Genomic DNA, 19,148 nt, shown 5'->3' with positions numbered 1-19,148 from the left:
CGGCAATGTTGCCTTGGAATGTTGGGTATGCTTAACATTAGCCTTTTAATTACATTTATTTGTGAGTGTGTGTTGCTGCTCAAAATCCGGCTGAATCTATCAAACTGGCCGTGGTGCTCATGCTCGTTGGATTTTAATCAATTTGTATAATATGAATTTAATCCAAATTTATATATCTAAATAATTATCGTATTGATCCATGTTAATTGAATGTTTGACAAACACGAACTGGGGGAGGGGGAGGGTTAGAGGTAGGGTTCTTAAAACAGTTCTCATTGGTTTGTATTCCTCCCAAAAAGACTTTTGAACCTGCCAACCAGGCAAAAAATCCAAAAATAAAACCTCACCGCCCACCGTGGGGCTCGAACCCACGACCACAAGGTTAAGAGCCTTGCGCTCTACCAACTGAGCTAGACGGGCATTTGATGGGTGTGGCAAATAATTATATATCTAGTTTTTTATACAGGAGCTCCCTTTCCAAGAAAACTTAATTTACAATAATTTCCAAGAAAATTATATGCTAAGTTAAACTTAACACTAATAAGTAATATATTGCTTATTTTTTATTTTAAGGACTAAGCTTATTTGATAAAATTAACTTAATTTTATTCTAAATTATTAAATTGACACATTTATCTTTATTAATATTTATTCTCATTTATTTTCATTAATTTTAAGCAATAAATTTATTTATAAAACATCTATATTTTAAGTATTGTAAATATATAAGATGACCATACAATATTTTTTATAAAAATGAGTTATACATGTGGGATTATAATTCTAAAATATACTCTCACTAGTGTGAGTAAATAAGGCAAAAAGTATTTGAAATTAAGAATAAATGAATTATTTTGACTTAATATTTAAAATTAAAAATAACTTTAAATTGAAATATTAAGTTATTTTATCAAACATACTTAATCAATTAGATTATTAAGCAAGCATGGATTCACTTTCCATTTTTAAAATAAAAAATAGTAACTTAATATAAAATATCTTAGAAACTTATATTAAAAATTTTATGATTTTCAAATTATTTTTTAAAGACATGAGATAAATTTATATATATATATTTACAAAATATTTTATTTTTATACAGAAATTCAAATTTCTGATTTTAAAAACAAAAAATTTAAATGCATCCTAAGCATCACCAAGGAAATGTGATCTTTTTCCATGGCTCATACCAACTCCCCAATTTCAAGCATATCTATTCTAAGAAGTTGCAATTTCATTGGAAACAAAGGCTAAAGCCCATTATTCCTCAATCATATCCCAGATAACTGTTTGGTCTGGATTCTGGTCCCAGACAAGAAAATTGCTTCTTGGAGAAAAAACTCAATGCCCCTTCTTAGACATTCACTTTCAGTACATCTCCAAATTATAGTCATCTGTGATGCCAAATCCTTCTTCACTAAATGATCAAAAACAAGAATCAAAATGCCTTGGAGTTCCTACATTTTGCACACATATCCACAGGAATTTTGCACACTTGTTAGCCAATCAAACACATATCTTCTTTTATAGAAAATCCATGAACCTGTTTTCAACCACAAAGCTCTGAGATTGGCCTAAGCTGGTAGAATGCTTCCAATTCTCACATGGTTTGGTTCTACACTACCATTATTGCATTGCTCACATAACACAACCCTAATCAGTCTGATAAAAAATAAAAATGCAAGAACCTTTCAAAGGATTCCTAGTCTAAATTAGAGCAGACACCAGTGAGTGCCATTACAGTTCAGCATCGGGTTGTCTTTCTGGCACAGAGGCTTGGAATTCTGGTAAATCCTTGCATGACTTGTATATCCCATTCAAAGTAGGGAACTTGGACTGCATAAACAATTAAGAAGGTAAATAATTTGATGTCACAATGGAAGAAGAATTACAATTCATTGACAAGTTCTCATCTGCAAAATGTTCTGTTTCCAACGGATTGAAAGTGAACAAATTGAAAATTTGTCATACATTTAGGCTTATGGGTGCCTTTGCATAATATGGATCATCTCTAATTATTGAATACTAGCTTCTTCAAGATGTTTGTGTAACATGTCATTTTCTAGGGATGAGACCCCAATGGTGAGTAAAAATTGTTCAAAGTAGGTAAGAAATTGATGAAAAAGACTGGTAACGCATTTTTTTATCATCTCTAATTCTCAACTTTCCTTCCAAGTTTTTGCCTCGATATTTTATAGAAATTTGTCCTCAAACTCACAGTATTTTACTTTAATTATTAGAGAAAATTGTATCATCTCTAAAACCTATGATACCGAGTCTCCAACTTCACCCAAAGTATTCATGTCAACACGACAAGGGGTTGGTGTGAGTGGGTGTTGAAGGGACCAAGTCTGCCTGTGTTCTAAAGAATATGAGCTTAATAAGTTTCCCTGGCTTCTTTCAAACACGAATATCATCTCCATTCAATATATGACACATGACACTAAAAACCCTATATACAATTTGGGTTACAACAGAGTGAGGGAGGCTCTTTTTTGAGACACCAACAAGTGTATGATCCTTATTAGATGCTCGCATATTGCTACATGTATGACTGTTTGACATTATTTGATTTCTTTTTTCTTACTTTCAATTTTGTTAGTATATAGTTACATTGAAGAAAGAGAGTTTGGTGCAAAGAGAACTTTTATAGCAGAATTTTGCAATAAGATAGAAAACAATAGAGATACAAGAGAAAAGAGGGGAGTTTTGATAAAGAATACTTTATTTCTAATTGATTTTTTTTTCTTTTATTATGACATGCTTGAGTATCCATACCCATTATTAAGATCCTTTTTAGCCAAACCCTGACATCCTAAATTAGGAGTGAAGGATCAAACACTTGGACATATATCAGCACCCAACATTCTTGTTTCTGATCAAGAGAATATCAGCACCCAGCACCCACACCAAAATTCATGCAACATAGGTAAAATCAAATGTACAAGCTGCAAAAGTTTCTTTTTTTTTTTTTTAAATAAAGGATATTCTTTCAAACAAAAAGGTTGGAAGTCTATTTTGAAGGAAAGCAAAAAATGGACCCACTAAACTTCCTTGATCACAGAAGGCTAGGAGACAACAAGATGAATTTATTAGGCATTACAGATCCTAAAAAGAATGATTATCAAAGATCATTTGCTTCCTTTCCTGCAAACGGACCATCATTACACCCCTAGAAGAAGTTTCCACAACTTAATTCCTTCATCCTTCACTTCTAACCCTAAGACTCTGTTTGGTTCTTGGAAGTTTGAGAGAAAATATAAAGGAAAGAAAATGGGGAGAAAAAATGGAAGGAAAAAAAAGGTTTTAACTTAATAAATTTTTCCTGATATACTTCACAAAATCTATTTCTCATCTTTCCTCTTCAATATAAAGAATAAAGAATTTAAAATGTATAAGTTTCTAAACAAATTTTATTATATTCAATATACCTACCTTCATATTTTCCATGATAAATGAAACAATAGAATTTGGGAGTCCTTGTTACTTTTTTCTCGCTCCTTGTACTTTTTGTGATCCAAGTGGAGCCTTAATGATTAGTCCTCCAAAGGTGAATATTCATTCAGGCACATAAACTTTTTGAGCACCATCTATTTCCTTATCCAATCCCAAGCACTTTTCAAACCCAATATTTGTATCAACCCATCAGCACTAACCATCAGGCCTTTTGAATCACAAAAATTTTAGTTGGATCCATTAAACTTACTGCAGTCCTCTTGTTAGAAGTTGAGGTAACCCTTTGATTTGCAGTCCTACACCCGAAGTTCTCTCTTGGATAAGTTATAAATTTGGTCAGTAAGCCTATTAACATCATTATTCTTAATTAGGAAATAATATGCTTCCAATATTATTTTTGAGTTTTTGGAAATATTTTGATGAATGACCCTATAAGAAAGTAAAACTGGTAAAAATAATTAGATATGCAAGCAAACATGCAGATTTTTTTTTCCCTACAAATGCCATATAAACAAGAAGCAAATAAAAACCCTGCAGAATTTACAGAAAACTAATAGCTCTTGATTATTGAAATGATGGAACTACTGGTATTTGAATATGGAAGAAGCATAAAAAAAATGGAAAAGGACTTCACCATGTCAATATTAAACCTCATCTCAGCTACAGCAGTTTGTGGAGCCAAAAACACATCAGCCTGCAAACAATAACCACTTGTTAGTTACTTTAGCTTCAAGGTCCTCAGTGGTTAAACAGTTACATAGGATTGCTTTCCTTCCTCCAAAAGTATCAAATGATGTTAAAAAAAATTATAAAAAATCATAGTTCTAATTATTCAAGTGTTATGAGCAAATTAACAAACAGATATGTCACTTCCAAGACCATCAAAAGATCTTCACTTTGGCAAGGCATAAAATTTTGTCGCTGTAGACCCATAACAGATTTTGCAGAGTGGAGAACCAATAAAAAGGACATAAGGAACCAGTTTCAAGGTAGGGAGGAAAACAATGGGTACGAAATACAGTGTAGGTTTGTTTCTTTAGATTGCCATATGGTGAAACTAGTGAAATAAAACTTTCAGAGTACAGGACTTCAACTATTTTCAGCAACCAAGTTTTTTAGCATCTGGAAATCATCATTCACTGAAGCAAAGATATATATTGTTTTGAAAGACAACATTGATTTTCTGGCAGTTTAGTTGCATATAATCTGTAAAAGATGTCTAAAAGCCCTTTTAGAATACAATGATGCACTATTCAAATAAGAAATTAGGCATGCACTAGAGAGCGGACATGAACGAAGTACAGCTCAAAAGGTTGGAGGCAAGTAATTGAGATGGTGTAGAAGGTGTTAAAAAGACCATTACCATATAAACTTCTTCTCCTGTTGCGTATGTGCCGGCATAATCTTTCAGCAACTTCTCAAGAGCTGCAAAAAAGGGTTCAGTAATTCATACTAGTGGCTGCAGAAGAGCACCATTTTATAGTTTAACAATGGCAATAATTTATGAACAACATACAAAACATCCTTAAATTCGACAATAGAAAATAACACTTTAACAGTATGAAATACAGTATAAATCTCCTGCTTCCCTGGTAAGTTATAGATTATGGTAGGATGGGGAAAATGGAGAAAAATACTGACCTTGGAAACCTTTTTCTGTATTATGTCGAACCCATAATTGTCGTTCTGCGGGACCAAATTTGTCCTCAATATACTTCTTCAGGGATAAAACCATTGTGAAACATTAGACCACAAGTACAATATTAAGTAATTTAAAAAATACATGCATATATAAAAATACAACCCTCATCAAATAAATTATCCAAAAGCAAAAAGTACCAGAATTGACTGCATAATGAGAGGTTGCATACTGCTGCTAACAATATTCGAAGCCTGTGGCATAATTACTTATTAGCATGGTGGCACAAGCACAAAAAGGTTATGCAAACTCATTTTCAACTAACACAAAGCTTGTAATTTTCCAATACTTGATTCAACACATCTGTCTACATTATGCTTTCACATTAGCATACGGTTTCCCTAATGAAAAAGAACTGCCTGGTGGCCTGCAAGCGCCCTAACTGAATGGTTACATTGTTTCCAACTCTATGGATCCTGTAACCTACGATAGTGGAACCCAGAGGTTGTTTAATTGGAAACTTTTTCAAGATACACAATTTCAATGTCAGACATGGTTTTTATTTTAATTTTATAAATTCATTTTCAGGAACTGGTGCTTAATCATGTGCACAGCACAAAATCCGATGACTACAAGGACTCCTGCGATCTGCTATATTAACAGATCCAACATTTTGTACCCAGATTCTCAAATCTCAAACTACTTTTCATATAAATAACTCCATACAAAACTTTGCCTTGAAAGAATAAAGAATCCACTAGAGATGTTACCTGGAGATTGAGAGCTCTTAGTTGAGGATCAGAAGGCAATAATGCATTTTGAGGATACTTCTCGTTCAGATACTGACCAATAACAACAATATCACTTGTCCACAAACGGTTAAAACAAAAGGCATGATAGCAAACAACCCAAAATAAAATGGAGTTAGAGGATAATCCTTCAAATAACATAGTTTAACTACTTCAAGAATCTATGGCACCATAGCCCTGAATCAAGTCCATGGGATCATTTCTCCAATTAAAGATACCAACCAGTAAGATTGCAAAAGAGTCTGAAACCACAATATCGCCATCAACTAACACCGGAACAAAACAAAGAGGATTTAATTTCTTGAACTCTGCAACTCAAACATCAGTGTTTGTGAGTTCTTACTTCTCATTTCCTATATTAGTATGTAAGTACATGATTATGTATTCATGCTTATTACTATATGATAAATCTGGGGACGTCACCTGGACTAAACTGCTCTCCCTTTCTAAGGTTGACTGATCTATACTCATAAGCAAGTCCTAACCATCCATAAAAAAGGAAATTAAATAAATTAAAACAATAAAAATCATAAATTTAAATTTCTGAAAATATATCACTTCAAGTCAGTCATGTTTTCAATTCATGAAACTACAGGTGAATATTTCTTTAGCCTGAAAGTTTAGAATCTCTGGCCAAATTTTTACAATCCCCATTCCTTAATCTTCTATTTACTTGGCTGAATTTCAATGGAATCCAAATTATACAAAGTACATCAGAAAATCCCACTGTTGGGAACTTCTTTACCAGCAAGTATCACCGCAGTGGAGAATTTCTAAATTATGATCCAACTCCATAAAACACAATTCTTTCATTTCAGCCAAATTATGAACAAAAAAAAAAAAAAATTCTGTTGTTCCTCACTATTTAACCCAAATTTTCAGAAGTTCACAGATTTCGGAATTTCAGCCAACTCTCAAGTTCCCTAAAAACCCATGATCCAAGTTCAACCAATTGCCATCCAAATTTCCAAGTTACTTTTCCAAGTGAATGAAAATTATTGCAAGGAAAAAAGAAAAAAAAAACAAATACCCCAAAAATATTCTACCTAAAATTTCCCAGTTTCTCAACTTATAGCTATACCGGATCCAGCCAATCTACAACCAATAAATAACGAAATAATTTTTTTTAAAAAAAGTTTCAAGGAACAGATATCTGGAGGGTATGAAGCAGGAGAACCTTTGAGGTTCAAAGCAAAGCGGACGCGCCAAGCGCACGAGCTCTGCCAGTAAGAATACAAGACAAGCTTGGAAGACGAAGACATCGATGAGTTGCTGAAGCTTATTCAGATTTGTTTAAACCGGCACAAATACTATGCAGTGGATACCTCAGACTTAAATATCTATGCCATAGTTTTGTGAAATTAAAATTCAAAATTCAGGTGCTGGAATTCACGGCTGTTGAGAAATCCCTAGCTACATTCCCGCTAAAAAAAATTATTATTAATTTTTCAAAAAATAATATAAATGATTTTTCAACATTAAAAAAAAAATTCCTAAATTTTATCAAACTTCTTTTAAAAAATATTTTTTGGATTAAAAGCAGAGAATCATTGTTAAACAGACCTTTAGGTTATTGACAATTTTAAAAATAACCTCGATTATCATCGTTTAAATAATTATACTTCTTTGACCATGTCTTTTTTTAAATTATTTATAGGGGACATGATTTCAATTGATGACTAAAAGGAGTATATAAATAAAATCAAATTATGAAAAAATAGAACTTTACGAAAGATTTTCAACGATAACACTGAGTGGGTTAAAAACTAGAGTACATGGGATGAAAAGGAAGTTTGTCTTCCTAAAATTCCAAATATTGGATGAATTAGGCCATCCAATTGATTAAGAACAAATGATGGCCTTCCCATTCACCATGCAAAGACCAACATTTGTATGGTTAATGGTCAATATAAAAAGTTATCTAGATGATCACTAATGTAAAATATTATTTTAAATGATAAATATTCTCTTATTAATGACATTTAAGCGGTTAATTTAAAGTAGGTTTGATAGTGTTTTTAAAAAACGCTTTTAGCCTAAAAAATGTTTTTGAAGAAAAATTATATGTTTAAAAAAAAATTTAAAACTTCTAAAAATCGCTTCTCATGTTGAAAAATCGCTTACAGTGTTTTTTTAAAAAATGTTTGATTAATGATTTTCCTAAAAACACTTTAGAATAAAGCACTTATATTAAAAACACTTTAAGTAAAAATGCTATCAAACTCCCTCTTATTCAGTGTTAAGTTTAAATACTTTTTCTATTCGGTCAAAAAAGAAACACCATCCAAGTAAAAATAAAACTAAAGATAAAAAATTGGTTGCACCAACTAATTTAATTTTGCCTCATGTCACTACATGCATGGCAATTATGGAGAACCAATAATCAATCATTCCACTGCTCAACCCCATAATAACAGGAAGAAGATTTTGGATACAGCTAATGGATATATAAGTAATCAATATTATGTGACTCCTTTGGTTAGGATGATAAGAAACTTCCCTGCAGAATGAACTCAAAACTTTGCCAGGGAACAGAATTTTCAATTCCTCCAAAATACCAAATTCAAGATTGAAAGAAGAGTTCTCTTTCTTTCTTTTCTGTTCTTTTGTTTTCTGCCTTTCAGTTCAAAATGGAGTCAGAAACAAAGCTGGTTACTACGAGAAATCCAAAAATAATAAAGAGGTTCCATTTTGTTTACTCTAGTATTGGCTCCTTTTTCACCATAAAGTTTCTGGCCCCATCTTCTGTAACTTCACTGCTTAGAGAAGATGGTAGGGAGACAAATATCAATTGTTGCTGAAAGAAATGAGATTGACACAATGAACAACTTTTAGAATAAAATGGAGCAAATGAGAGGAGGAAATAAACCTGTCTGTTACTTCAGTCTTGGGGATCAGCATGATTTCATTTGATGCAAGGGATTCACAGAAACTGTTGAGATTATGGTACTTGCAGAATTTGTAAATATGGAGGAGGAAATTGTTGAACTCTGTCGGTTTCTGCACAACGAAAATTTCAAAACTTAAACTGGCTATGCTTGGCCCATGAACATTGCAATCCTTCATTGTATCGGTCGTATATAACATGCCGTACAATAATAGAAACAACCAACAAAATTTATCAGACCAAGAAGCACAAACAGAACTAAACAAAAAAATGCAAAAACAGAGAGACAACCAAGAATGAAGAGAGGCGAAGGATACTTGCTCAAGGATGCAACCCTTGCGAAAGGCAACTAGACAATCCAATGCTTTAAGATGGTTATCCCTTTCATTTGAATTTTGCACCAGGTCAAAAATCTTGTTCTTCATCTCCTTGATTGCTTTACCAACCCACTCTGGGCTTTCTCTGTGTGACATCATGGCTTCAAAATCTTGGATAGGAGTTGAATCTCCAATCTTCTTAACCATAGTAATTACAGATGTATTTTCAACAGAATTGATGGCTCCAGCATCACTACTCTCTCCAATATTTGCTTCCTCTTTCACACCAGACTGTCTGTCTCTAGTTGATTTCTTCAGCTACAAGACAAATCCAAGTATAATTACCAAGAGGAGATTGACATAACTGAGCTAACTACATTCACAAGAGCTTCTATGAATGAACCTTAGGATTCTGCTTGAGTTCAAACCGCCTTTTAAATTCATCAATTATGGACTTGTTTTGAGCAAGGAGTTTTGGATCAGGCTCCGTTATTGTTTTGAGGGTTTTGTCAACTGGAGGAACAGCTGCATATGGCTTCTTCGACTTCAACTCAAGATAACGATAAAAACGCTGTACACATATAATATGTTTAATTAGTTTGGTAAGATAAACAGAAAGACATGTGAGAAGGAAAACCAAATACTAGGCCAAACACTCTCATGGGTCATCTTCCAGAAAGAGATTTAGATTTGTCTTTGGGCACCCAGGAGTATAGTCCATCCTCAAGAAATCTTATTTGTCACACCCTTTACTGATGCTGCTGGAGTATTTTTTCTTTTGCTGTTCAACTTTACACAGAAAATTGAAGTAACTCCTAGGGCACCAAACTCTTGCACAGCTTTCATTCTGCAACTGTATGGTACCAACTACCAAGTGTCCCCTTTAAGATATACAGTTATGTTCTAAGCTCAATGAGACTATTGTGTTAGTTTGACAATTTGTAGTGCAGAAATCATGCAAGAGAATCATGGAACAGGATCTAACTGGGAAAAAGTACCCGAAAAAAAAGTACATTTACTCATAATGATTTTGATGAACAAAACCATGCTGATCTTAAAACTAGAAAAATATTTGCCTCCCCACCCAAGAAACTAGGGCACTGCTGCATTAAATCTAGCTTCCTAAGGAAACATATGCGGAGTTTGATTATCAAAATTCAAAAAAAAAAAAACAAGAAAATTCCACCTCAAAACCAGGTTTTACCAACAGTAAGAACTGATTTTGATTGGTTCAAGAGTGTTGCAGAATAAAAGTGCAATGTTATTACTGAGGTTAAACCAAACAATAATATTGATTGGTTCAAGATTTTTTCAGAATAAAAGCACACATCTAACCCAAAAAATGTCAAACCATAGTCAAGTCACTGAGTTTTAGATAGAATATGTTAATCAAGGGCACATTAAACCCAGAAAATTCCAACCTACTCAGGAGACAACACATGAATTTATAAATGAATAAGAGTGATGACAAGCCAGACGAGGACTTATGACTGATTTTGCGCTTCTTACGGGGAATTATGTCAAACTAGGATTACGTACATGGACAAATCACATAATCAATTACCTCCAGAACAGGATTGGGTGTAACATCAGGTAAGAGAGATTCCTCTCTGCCAAATGGTGCAAGATAAAGCATCTGGACCAAGTCATCTGCTGCTTCTTGCTGTTCTTCATTTGGCTGCCATGACAAAGGAAGATTGCTGAAAGATGGAAACTGAAATTCTTGAACATCCTCAGCATAGGGAAGTACATTAAAGTAAAACGAATCAGGCTGTCCAGGAAAAACAAAAAGCTTTCTTAGGGAAAGGAGAGCAATAAAATAAAGAGATGAAATGGCCAAACTGACAACTTCATGGGAAGGAATAAAATAGCATATGAGAACTTACAACACTATCTTTTTCAGATACATTGGGTGTCAAGATCCCTATGATAACATTTCTCTGTTTTCGTCTCCAAACACAGCGCAAAATTGCTACCTTGTTCATTTCCTTCATTGCTCTTGCTAAGGCAGAAACTGCAAGAATAGCCTTTGTATTTCCTGGCTCAGCAATGAAGATGTTGACATCCTTCTTGTAATAGTGGCTTTGATACATAGGACAAGGGTGAAAAAACAAAAAAGCCAAAAGATCTTTGTTAGAGCATTATATACATTGTGGGCCTAAATTCTAACAACTTAAGTTTTTAGGAAAGATGGCAACTCAACATGATACTGGTTAACTGGAGGATCTCAAGTTGGAGTCCTCTTCTCATCTATTTATCTTTCTTATTATCATGACCATAAAATTTGTGATTTGTCCATCTCCTTGTTTGTCTCTCCAAGATTGGATATGAGGTCGTGTCATGTGTGAGGGAGATGTTAAGGAAGGATATACATTGTATTTCCCCCATTGATTCATTTATCCATTTATCTATGATCACAAAGCTGCAAGTATAGGGCACATGAAGGGGATGTTAGAGCATGTCATATGTAGCAAAACCTCGATAAATGAATGTTTGATAAATTAATAACCTTGCTAAATGCATAAGATACTAATATTTTTAGAAATCCTTAGGGGTCCAAGGAAATATAAATTAATAATTGATGAAGTGCATAATATATATAGAGAGAGAGAGAGCAAATAGTTCTATATATTAACTTTTTACCACATCTATTGTTTTTAGATTTATAAGTCATACATGTACAAGTACTATACAATAGAAACATAATACTCTTTATAAGTTAATAAATATTCATTTATTAATAAATTAATAACCCCGCTAAGATGATAATTTCTCTTGGTCCTAAGAGTATTATTTTATATGGGTTTTACTGTATAATAGACCTAAATCATAACATCCTAAACTTTTAGGAAACTCAACAATCTAAACCCTTCTAATTGGCATTAACCAACACTAAATCATATGGAAATTGGAAAAACAGCTAGTTTTACCGCATTATGTTTGAAGCATCAGTGAATCCTAGAAGCTTCACACCCTTTTCTGGTTCGAATTTGACAGCTTCCCATTCAGCAGATGAAATTGGAACAACTTGAGGTCCATAACTATAACCTTGAATCCTTTGCGTCAGAGGTACAACTTTGGTAGGATCTTCAACACTTTTATACTGAAGATTTACCCTGACTTCATGTGTGGCAAATTTATCAGTAGGAGGAGCTTCATCTGAATATAGTTTCAGTACAGGGAGCTCTTCAGCTGATTTCTTGTAAACCCATACCTAAATGTTAAAGTTTGCAATTAGATTAATCTCAAAGATACGTTTTATTTTTTATTTTTGTTTTTATTTTTTATAATGTTGTTACACTTGTATGCATGGGATTGCAATGGTGGAACATAACGAGTTTAGTACACTTGCAGAAGACCATGAAGCTAAGATCCAAAATAATCAAAGCAAGAATGACAATTACATAGTAATTAATAAGATACTGAGGGAATATTATTCGTAGAAGAGTTAGGAAATGGGGTAATAGGATTCCATCACCATGTAAAGGGTAGCATCAAAATGCAAAATGTGATGTGCCCCATCAAGGTGATACCCATCTATTGCCTTCCGTCACCCACATTAGGGTGCCCTTATCTGAACTTGGCGAAAAACAATAACATCACAAATCTCTAAGGTCATTCCCTGGGTGGCTTTCTGGCAAAAACCTTCCTTTCTTTCAGGAACATTGATTCCAAGAGTGACGTAAGAGTATGCACTGCAGCTGATGCTAGACCCTGGCTTGAAAAGAATGGATAAGGAACTCTGAATAAGCTCAGTAATTATCAATGGCAAGTAATAGAAACCCCACCTCCAATCAGTCCATTGAGGCTCTACAACTCCACTAAGTGACACTATCAACCATTGGCGGAGCCAGCGAATGGGTTGAGGGGGGGCAACATCTAGCTATTTATTTCAGGGGGCGGGGGGCAAAACTTTAACAAAAAGTACTCGTAGTCTAGTGGTAACAAAGAGATTCTTCACCTAATCATGATAAAGGGTTCAGGTCCCCCTATGTTAAATTTTTTTTAAAAAATTTCGGGGGAGCATATGCCCTTCTTGGGCATGCATTGGCTCTGCCCCTGCTATCAACCCGCAGCCTCCACTGGTCTTGCAAATGCTGAAACTGGCACTGAGAAGTTAGATGCCTGTAACAACTCCTTGAACAAGCTGCTATTGGCTCTGACAAGTGCCAAACTGTGCACAACAAGGAATTAAAACTTCAGGTCATCTGGAGCATTTGTTTTTGAGAAATGTTCTCCTGGTCCTCTTGCCTCACCTTCACAATCCCTCAGACTCTGGTTTACTCTACTGTCAAGCCACCATGTCTCTTTTGTTCCTCCATTCATGAATTACACCTCCCCTAACCAGAAAAACCTAAACAAGAAAGAACCTCTAGATGACTCCTAAAATCAATTGGCACTTTCTATTATGAGTGCACCCAATTTTTTATTGATTTTTTTCTGTGCATAAAAATCTAAGTGGGCTTTCAATCAGTGATTGGTTGCTCAACAGTATGGATATTGCAATACCTAGAGTTTTCTTGCATGTGGCTCAATGACCTTGTTAACAATTGAGATTAGCACTAACCCTTTTTATCTCTCAGAAGATTAGAGAGGTATAACTGCAACTTAGAAACAGAACTTCTAGGTCTCAAACTCAAGTTAATCCATTCCAGTGACAATACTGCTTAATCCAATACAATGTTTGTGCTGTTGAGCCAAAAAAAAACAAAAAGCAGACTTCATAAAACTAGAGGAGCACCCTCTTTGGGCCCAGATAAATTAGTTCATAAACTTACTAGCTACAAGTAATATGGATTCATGCCATGATACTCCAAGCTCAATCAACGATAAGCACCACAGGAACACTTGATGTAGGGAACAAAATTGATTCTATATTAGAGTACACCTAGAGGCATAGAATGCAAAGCAGTTGATTTAAGCGAGGGGCAAAGTATAGCTAAATATGAAATAAGTCGTGCATTTGCATGCCTTCTCACATACACAGCCAGAAAAACAGGTAAATGCAAATCCATATCACAAAAATGTACTCTCATGTATTCCCATCTAGGATAATGCAAATGCCCAAGACCTAGATATGAAGCATCCAAAGGCATCAGGGTTAGTCACGGGAAGGGGCAGCAATTGAAACTAGAAAATCTAACTATTAATGATTTCATAGGACACAATGATAGCAAACTATGATAGTGCTTGCAAAGAAAAACAGTTCTCAATAAATAACCAAAACAGAATATATAAACAAATTAAAAAAATAGAAAACCATACACACACTCGCATGTTTGCTACATATATAAATACATAAATACCTATATACATGTTATTAATCTCCTTTAGAATAAATAAAATTTCTTTTCTGGGCAGGAAATAATGTTATGAAACAATCAACCATAAACAAAAATATTACATTTACTTCAGAAGTACATGGATAACATGCCATAAACCTAACCTTGATCTCCATTTTGGGGCTTAATTCAAGATCACCTCTGAATATTGTAACAGGTGCTACGTTCCGAGTTCTAAGGGCACCTAATAATGAAGTAGGACTCTCAACATACACTGTCTTTGCAATTGTCTTCTTGGAAAATAGTTTCAATAGAAGATCATTCTCCTCCATTATTCTCATATTCATATTGCCACTTAGCCTCCCCCTTGCAACTATACATTCCAGCCTGATGCCATGTGCAGTCATTTGTTCAGCAATGGTGCCAATTTCATCTTCTTTTGCTCCTTTATATGGACCCTTGGTAGGACATAGTGCACTTGTAATAAGGCAAAGACGTTTCTTTATCTTTCCCCTTTTTGTCAATAGAAATTTCTTTATCAACATATCCATCCCAACAACAATAGCATCGAGAACTATCAACAAGGTTAAGGAATCAAGAGTATGAAAAATCAATGCTTAATAATGAACAAGGATATGAAAATACAATGCTTACTAATAAACAATTACCAAATACTAGGTCACTTCCTTTCCAAAACAGTTGCCCTCATGAAATAATACCAAGAAGTATTCCCCTATACCTTCCAATACAAACAACTAAAAATCTGCCAATTTAAGTGAAATTATGAAATGATATAGTTTATCATACCGAGTGCAATTTCAGGCAGTACTAAAACTTGGAATATCAGTTGTGATCCTGTATAAAACCTATTAAGTTACTTGACATCATGCATAAAATTAGTCAAAAGTTGAATTATATTACAAAATCAGGAATTAATTACTAGGATAGCAAACTGATACAACTGGACAGAAAAATGCATGAGTGAAGTTGATGAGAATGAATCTTCAAGATTTACTCAAGATAGGAATGAAAGGAATGAAGAAATCCTAAATCTTTCTATCAAAGGTATTTAAGTAATTTTGTAGCTTCTTTAATGTTCTCTAATGTCATAATTAGTTGCTAGCTGATATTTCAGTTTTATTTCGAATTTGGGAAGTTTTGGAATTCTTAGTTTCTAATTTTCTATTTTCTACATTAATCTATTTTTTTTGTAAAGTTTATATTTTTGGGTCCTTAAAATCTAGAAGTTTTATTTATTAAAAGTTTTATTATAAAAAGTTTTTTATAAATTTGCTAATCCTAAATCTTTTTAATCTTTTTAGTTTTACCGTTTTAGGAAAGAAATAAGAGTCCAAATAAGTTACTACATAAGGAAGGTTTAATTTAGATTTTAGTGCTTTTGAAAGTTTTATAAGGCTACTTGATGTAAAATAGGATTAATGAAAGATTAATGATTAATAATATGAAGTTTAATCTGTAGATCTAGCAATTCTTAATAATGAGATTTCATTGATTTTTCTTTTAGATGAAACTCCTAGAAGGCTTTAGAAAGATTATCAAATTTTTAATCTTCTTTCCCTATATTTTATTTTACTTTCCCCTACTAGCAAAATTTTTTATTCCTTGTTTTTCTCCTTAAACCCTAAAAATGTGAAGCACTAGCCTGTAGATTTGATTGTAGACAACCAGCCTAGGGTTGTCCTCCATCAAAAGTTCATTCTTGAGCAAAACAATCACAACTAGAGAGAGCTCTGATGTCTATTTAAAGAAAATTACAAATTTTTGGGAACCCAAAAAGCATTGGAACGTTATTAATAGAAAGCAGGGAATGCATGTTGAGAAGAACTATTATTTCTTGTTTAATAAACTATAGAACATGTGCTTTCTAACTCTCTTGTTGAAGAGAATATAACCTTCCAAAACAAAATAATCTATGTAAAATATTGGATACAATCACCAGCAAAAGTCCCTCGAGGAAGTTCTCGTACAGCTTCAACCAGATCACCATCAACAACTTTGATATCCTGTGAAACCAGCACATACTTATATCCCCCCACTTTCTTCGTCAGCTCATTTTTAGTAACTGATAATTCCAGGAACGTATGAATTAATACCATTTCTTAACTAGTTAATCCAACATTTGTCCAGTAATATGCAAGTTACAAAAATATGAAACTTTGCCGAAAATCAGTATAAAATTAAGTACCACTACAATATTTTCTAGATTTTGTATTGATATTTTGAATAATATATATTAGAAATACCATCGTAACAAGGAGTACCAAGAGACATAATAACATGGAGTGAGTTTGCTTCTAACTTTCTCATTCTCATACAACCTCAATGCATGTGGATAATAACATACAAAAGGTTTACTCCTTTTGACCTAATGCAATTGAAAAATTGTATGGAACTGATCAATGTTTTAAAGAGATCATTTAGTTAAAAAAAGGAACATACCTTTAGTTCCAAATAAAACAATTCCAACTAAATCTTTTTTGTTGTAGATCAGCTGCAATCATAAAAAGGAAGACAATTAGAATAATTTGTAAGCAACCAAGACACTGCAAAGAACTGATGATGCTCTCTTTTACATTCCATATATGGAACCCTATGCAGCTTCCTATGTGAGACCTTAATGATGTCAACTGCAAAAGTTGCAATTAATCAAACATGAAGTTGGAAGAGAAGATTGAAACCCACCAGACTCAAGTTGCAGATACAAACTTTTGTAATTTCCAAACAAAATTCATTCCCCCAAGCCAGCAACCCCCCCACCCCAAAAAGGAAAATGATAAAAAAATAAATAAATAAAATAAAATAAAATAAAATAAAATAAAAAAATAAAAAAGGGGGGGAAGAAGAAGAAGAAATGAAATGGGGAGCTAGATCACTAAAGGGATTAAACTGAAACATGCCTTCTTCTGCAATAGCATGAAGCAGAGTTTTTCAACTTCTGGCAGAAAATTGTGCATTGGTGGACTGACATCAAGCAATAAAACCAATGCCTCCTGTAAAGAAAAAACATAGCATTAATAAGTACAGTAAAGAATGTATATTTACTATAACAACATGAAGAAAAATGGGGTTCATTTGAAGTGGTAGGATACTAAGCGGATGTATGTATAGTCTATCACTGGAATAGTTCCTCTGAGAACAAGTACTTTCCTTTTTTACATGTCACACATAGAGAATTTAAATGACCATGTCCCTCAAATGGCAGAAGCTCTATTCAGAGCTGGCTAGACATGTTGAAGAAATATCAACATGACTGGATTCCCAGGTAAATTGAATCAACATTTCCTTGTGTCACTAAGAAACACTCTCAAAAGGCGACAACAGACAGAATGTGCTTAGAAACAAAGAAGACACAAGTTATTAAATAGGCGTAAATTGGAGGGTTTTTCGAAAAACCCAAAAATCTGCCTGGCTAAAAACAACCCAGTTAGGTAAATATAACCTAAAAAATGTTAGGTTTTGTCTTGTTTAGCAACGGCTTCAAGGTTTCAAGGTGGTTAACTACTACCTTAAGTTATTTTCCAGCTTGAGAGAAAAAACCCAAACGAAGTAAAGACGTGGTACTGCAGAAGAAACACTTTCCCCCAAAAAGGGCCAGTTCTCCAGCAACATCAAAAACAAGTTTTTTATCTTCTGTTTTCTCAAGACACTGAAAATGTAACACCCCCACAAAATTATTCCATTTTTCCACAAAACATTTTCTCAAAATAAACCAAATACAGAAGAACAAAAAAAAAAAAAAAAGGTTCCCATCCCTTGAGGGAAATGGCAACCAGAAGAATCCCAAAAACCAGCGTTGAACTCTGAGCACAGTCGCCCTACTTCCACAGCTTCATTAACTGAAGTTATACACTAACACTAAGTTACTCTGCTATTCAAAATCAGAAAACGGAAAACAGCAAAACAAAAACAGATAAAAAGGCCCTAAAACCCATGAAGACCATACAAGTGAAGCATCATACGGATGATGTTATGAATTCTCAAAACAACAAAAACAAAAAACAAAGTATAAGCAGATTTCTGCAGAAAAGCAAAATCATTACAGATACAAAACGCTAACATAACAAAAGCAACCTTTCATTAGAATGAAAATTTCACCTGATTTCGAATCATTTCAGAGGATGAGAGAGAGAGAGAGAGAGAGAGAGAGAGTTAGTTCAGCTTCTTGTGGAAGCTAAAAGCCTAAAACGGGTTTCATTTGAATAGCGATGGCATGGTGGTTTCCTGTTCCCGCCCCCGTGAGAGGACGAACAAATACTAAAACGGCATCGTTTTGAAAGAACTCTACTTGGGGACCGTTTGGTTAGGCTGCAGTTTTTGCACCCCTCGATATTATCAATTTTTTTTTTTATACCAATCCCTTTGTTGAGCCACTTTTGAACCAAAATATTGAGAGTATCAATGCCAAACATAAGGTTTTATTTATAATTTTTAAAAAATATAAATTATTTTTAGAAGTGGATATATATATATAATTATGTTTTAGGCACAAATATCCTAATAGAAATAAATAACATAAATGTCATACAATTTTGAATTTTTACAATTTTTTTATTATTTTAAATCAATATTTATGTCAAGGTGAGATTATATTTATAATTTAAAAATAAAAATATTTATTTTTGTAAGAAAAAAATTAGAGTATTTTTGTCCCAAACAAGTATTTTTTTTTTAGGGTTAAAAAAGTTGAGTTAAGGTTTAATTGATGACAAATAGTTTGTTTACTTTATTTTCTTTTTT

General features: G+C 33.5%; 2 protein-coding genes and 1 non-coding gene across 5 annotated transcripts; all 3 read right to left on the bottom strand.

Annotated features, from left to right (window-relative positions):
• Positions 1–347: 347 nt before the first annotated feature.
• TRNAK-CUU (transfer RNA lysine (anticodon CUU)) lies at positions 348–420 on the bottom strand. The gene has a single exon. It is a non-coding gene; the product is annotated as a tRNA-Lys (tRNA).
• Positions 421–1,498: 1,078 nt separating this feature from the next.
• On the bottom strand, positions 1,499–7,514 carry LOC100260848 (glutathione S-transferase zeta class). Its single transcript, XM_002273265.5, has 9 exons — positions 7,082–7,514; positions 6,328–6,384; positions 6,127–6,212; positions 5,866–5,937; positions 5,296–5,349; positions 5,098–5,173; positions 4,820–4,881; positions 4,091–4,150; positions 1,499–1,836 (listed from the first exon to the last, which is right to left on the bottom strand). Exons 1-9 carry the CDS (start codon positions 7,164–7,166, stop codon positions 1,738–1,740), a joined length of 651 nt encoding a protein of 216 aa, XP_002273301.2. The 5' UTR covers positions 7,167–7,514; the 3' UTR covers positions 1,499–1,737.
• Positions 7,515–8,270: 756 nt separating this feature from the next.
• Positions 8,271–18,738, bottom strand: LOC100255780 (ATP-dependent DNA helicase 2 subunit KU80). Of its 3 annotated transcripts, none has more exons than XM_010663330.3 (12): positions 18,507–18,738; positions 17,309–17,401; positions 16,851–16,902; positions 16,342–16,473; positions 14,555–14,964; positions 12,039–12,322; positions 10,995–11,190; positions 10,673–10,879; positions 9,512–9,679; positions 9,109–9,426; positions 8,774–8,904; positions 8,271–8,701 (listed from the first exon to the last, which is right to left on the bottom strand). In XM_010663330.3, the coding sequence occupies exons 1-12, from the start codon at positions 18,519–18,521 to the stop codon at positions 8,692–8,694; spliced, it is 2,016 nt and encodes a 671-aa protein (XP_010661632.1). In that variant the 5' UTR covers positions 18,522–18,738; the 3' UTR covers positions 8,271–8,691. The 3 variants fall into 3 exon arrangements, with proteins under 3 accessions (XP_010661632.1, XP_002273329.1, XP_059599249.1); XM_002273293.4 differs by having other exon boundaries at positions 8,271–8,660; XM_059743266.1 differs by having other exon boundaries at positions 8,271–8,904.
• Between the last annotated feature and the right edge of the window lie 410 nt (positions 18,739–19,148).

The sequence above is a fragment of the Vitis vinifera genome, chromosome 15, assembly GCF_030704535.1.
Source record: "Vitis vinifera cultivar Pinot Noir 40024 chromosome 15, ASM3070453v1".
In the NCBI taxonomy this organism is placed as follows: Eukaryota; Viridiplantae; Streptophyta; class Magnoliopsida; order Vitales; family Vitaceae; genus Vitis; species Vitis vinifera.
The sequence above is the reverse complement of the archived record's forward strand: the minus strand, read 5'-3'. Positions and strand labels throughout refer to the sequence as shown.

Bases quoted from the DNA above. Each gene is read 5' to 3' on its own strand.
- LOC100260848 (XM_002273265.5), bottom strand. From the start codon at position 7,166: ATGTCTTCGTCTTCCAAGCTTGTCTTGTATTCTTACTGGCAGAGCTCG. The intron at 6,213-6,327 runs GTGACGTCCCCA...TTTGAGTTGCAG, and splicing joins GGGAGAGCAGTTTAGTCCAG to AGTTCAAGAAATTAAATCCT. The intron at 5,174-5,295 runs GTACTTTTTGCT...TTATCCCTGAAG, and splicing joins TCATTATGCAGTCAATTCTG to AAGTATATTGAGGACAAATT.
- LOC100255780 (XM_059743266.1), bottom strand. The intron at 9,427-9,511 runs GTTCATTCATAG...TTTGTCTTGTAG, and splicing joins AACTCAAGCAGAATCCTAAG to CTGAAGAAATCAACTAGAGA. The intron at 8,905-9,108 runs GTATCCTTCGCC...TTCGTTGTGCAG, and splicing joins AGGGTTGCATCCTTGAGCAA to AAACCGACAGAGTTCAACAA.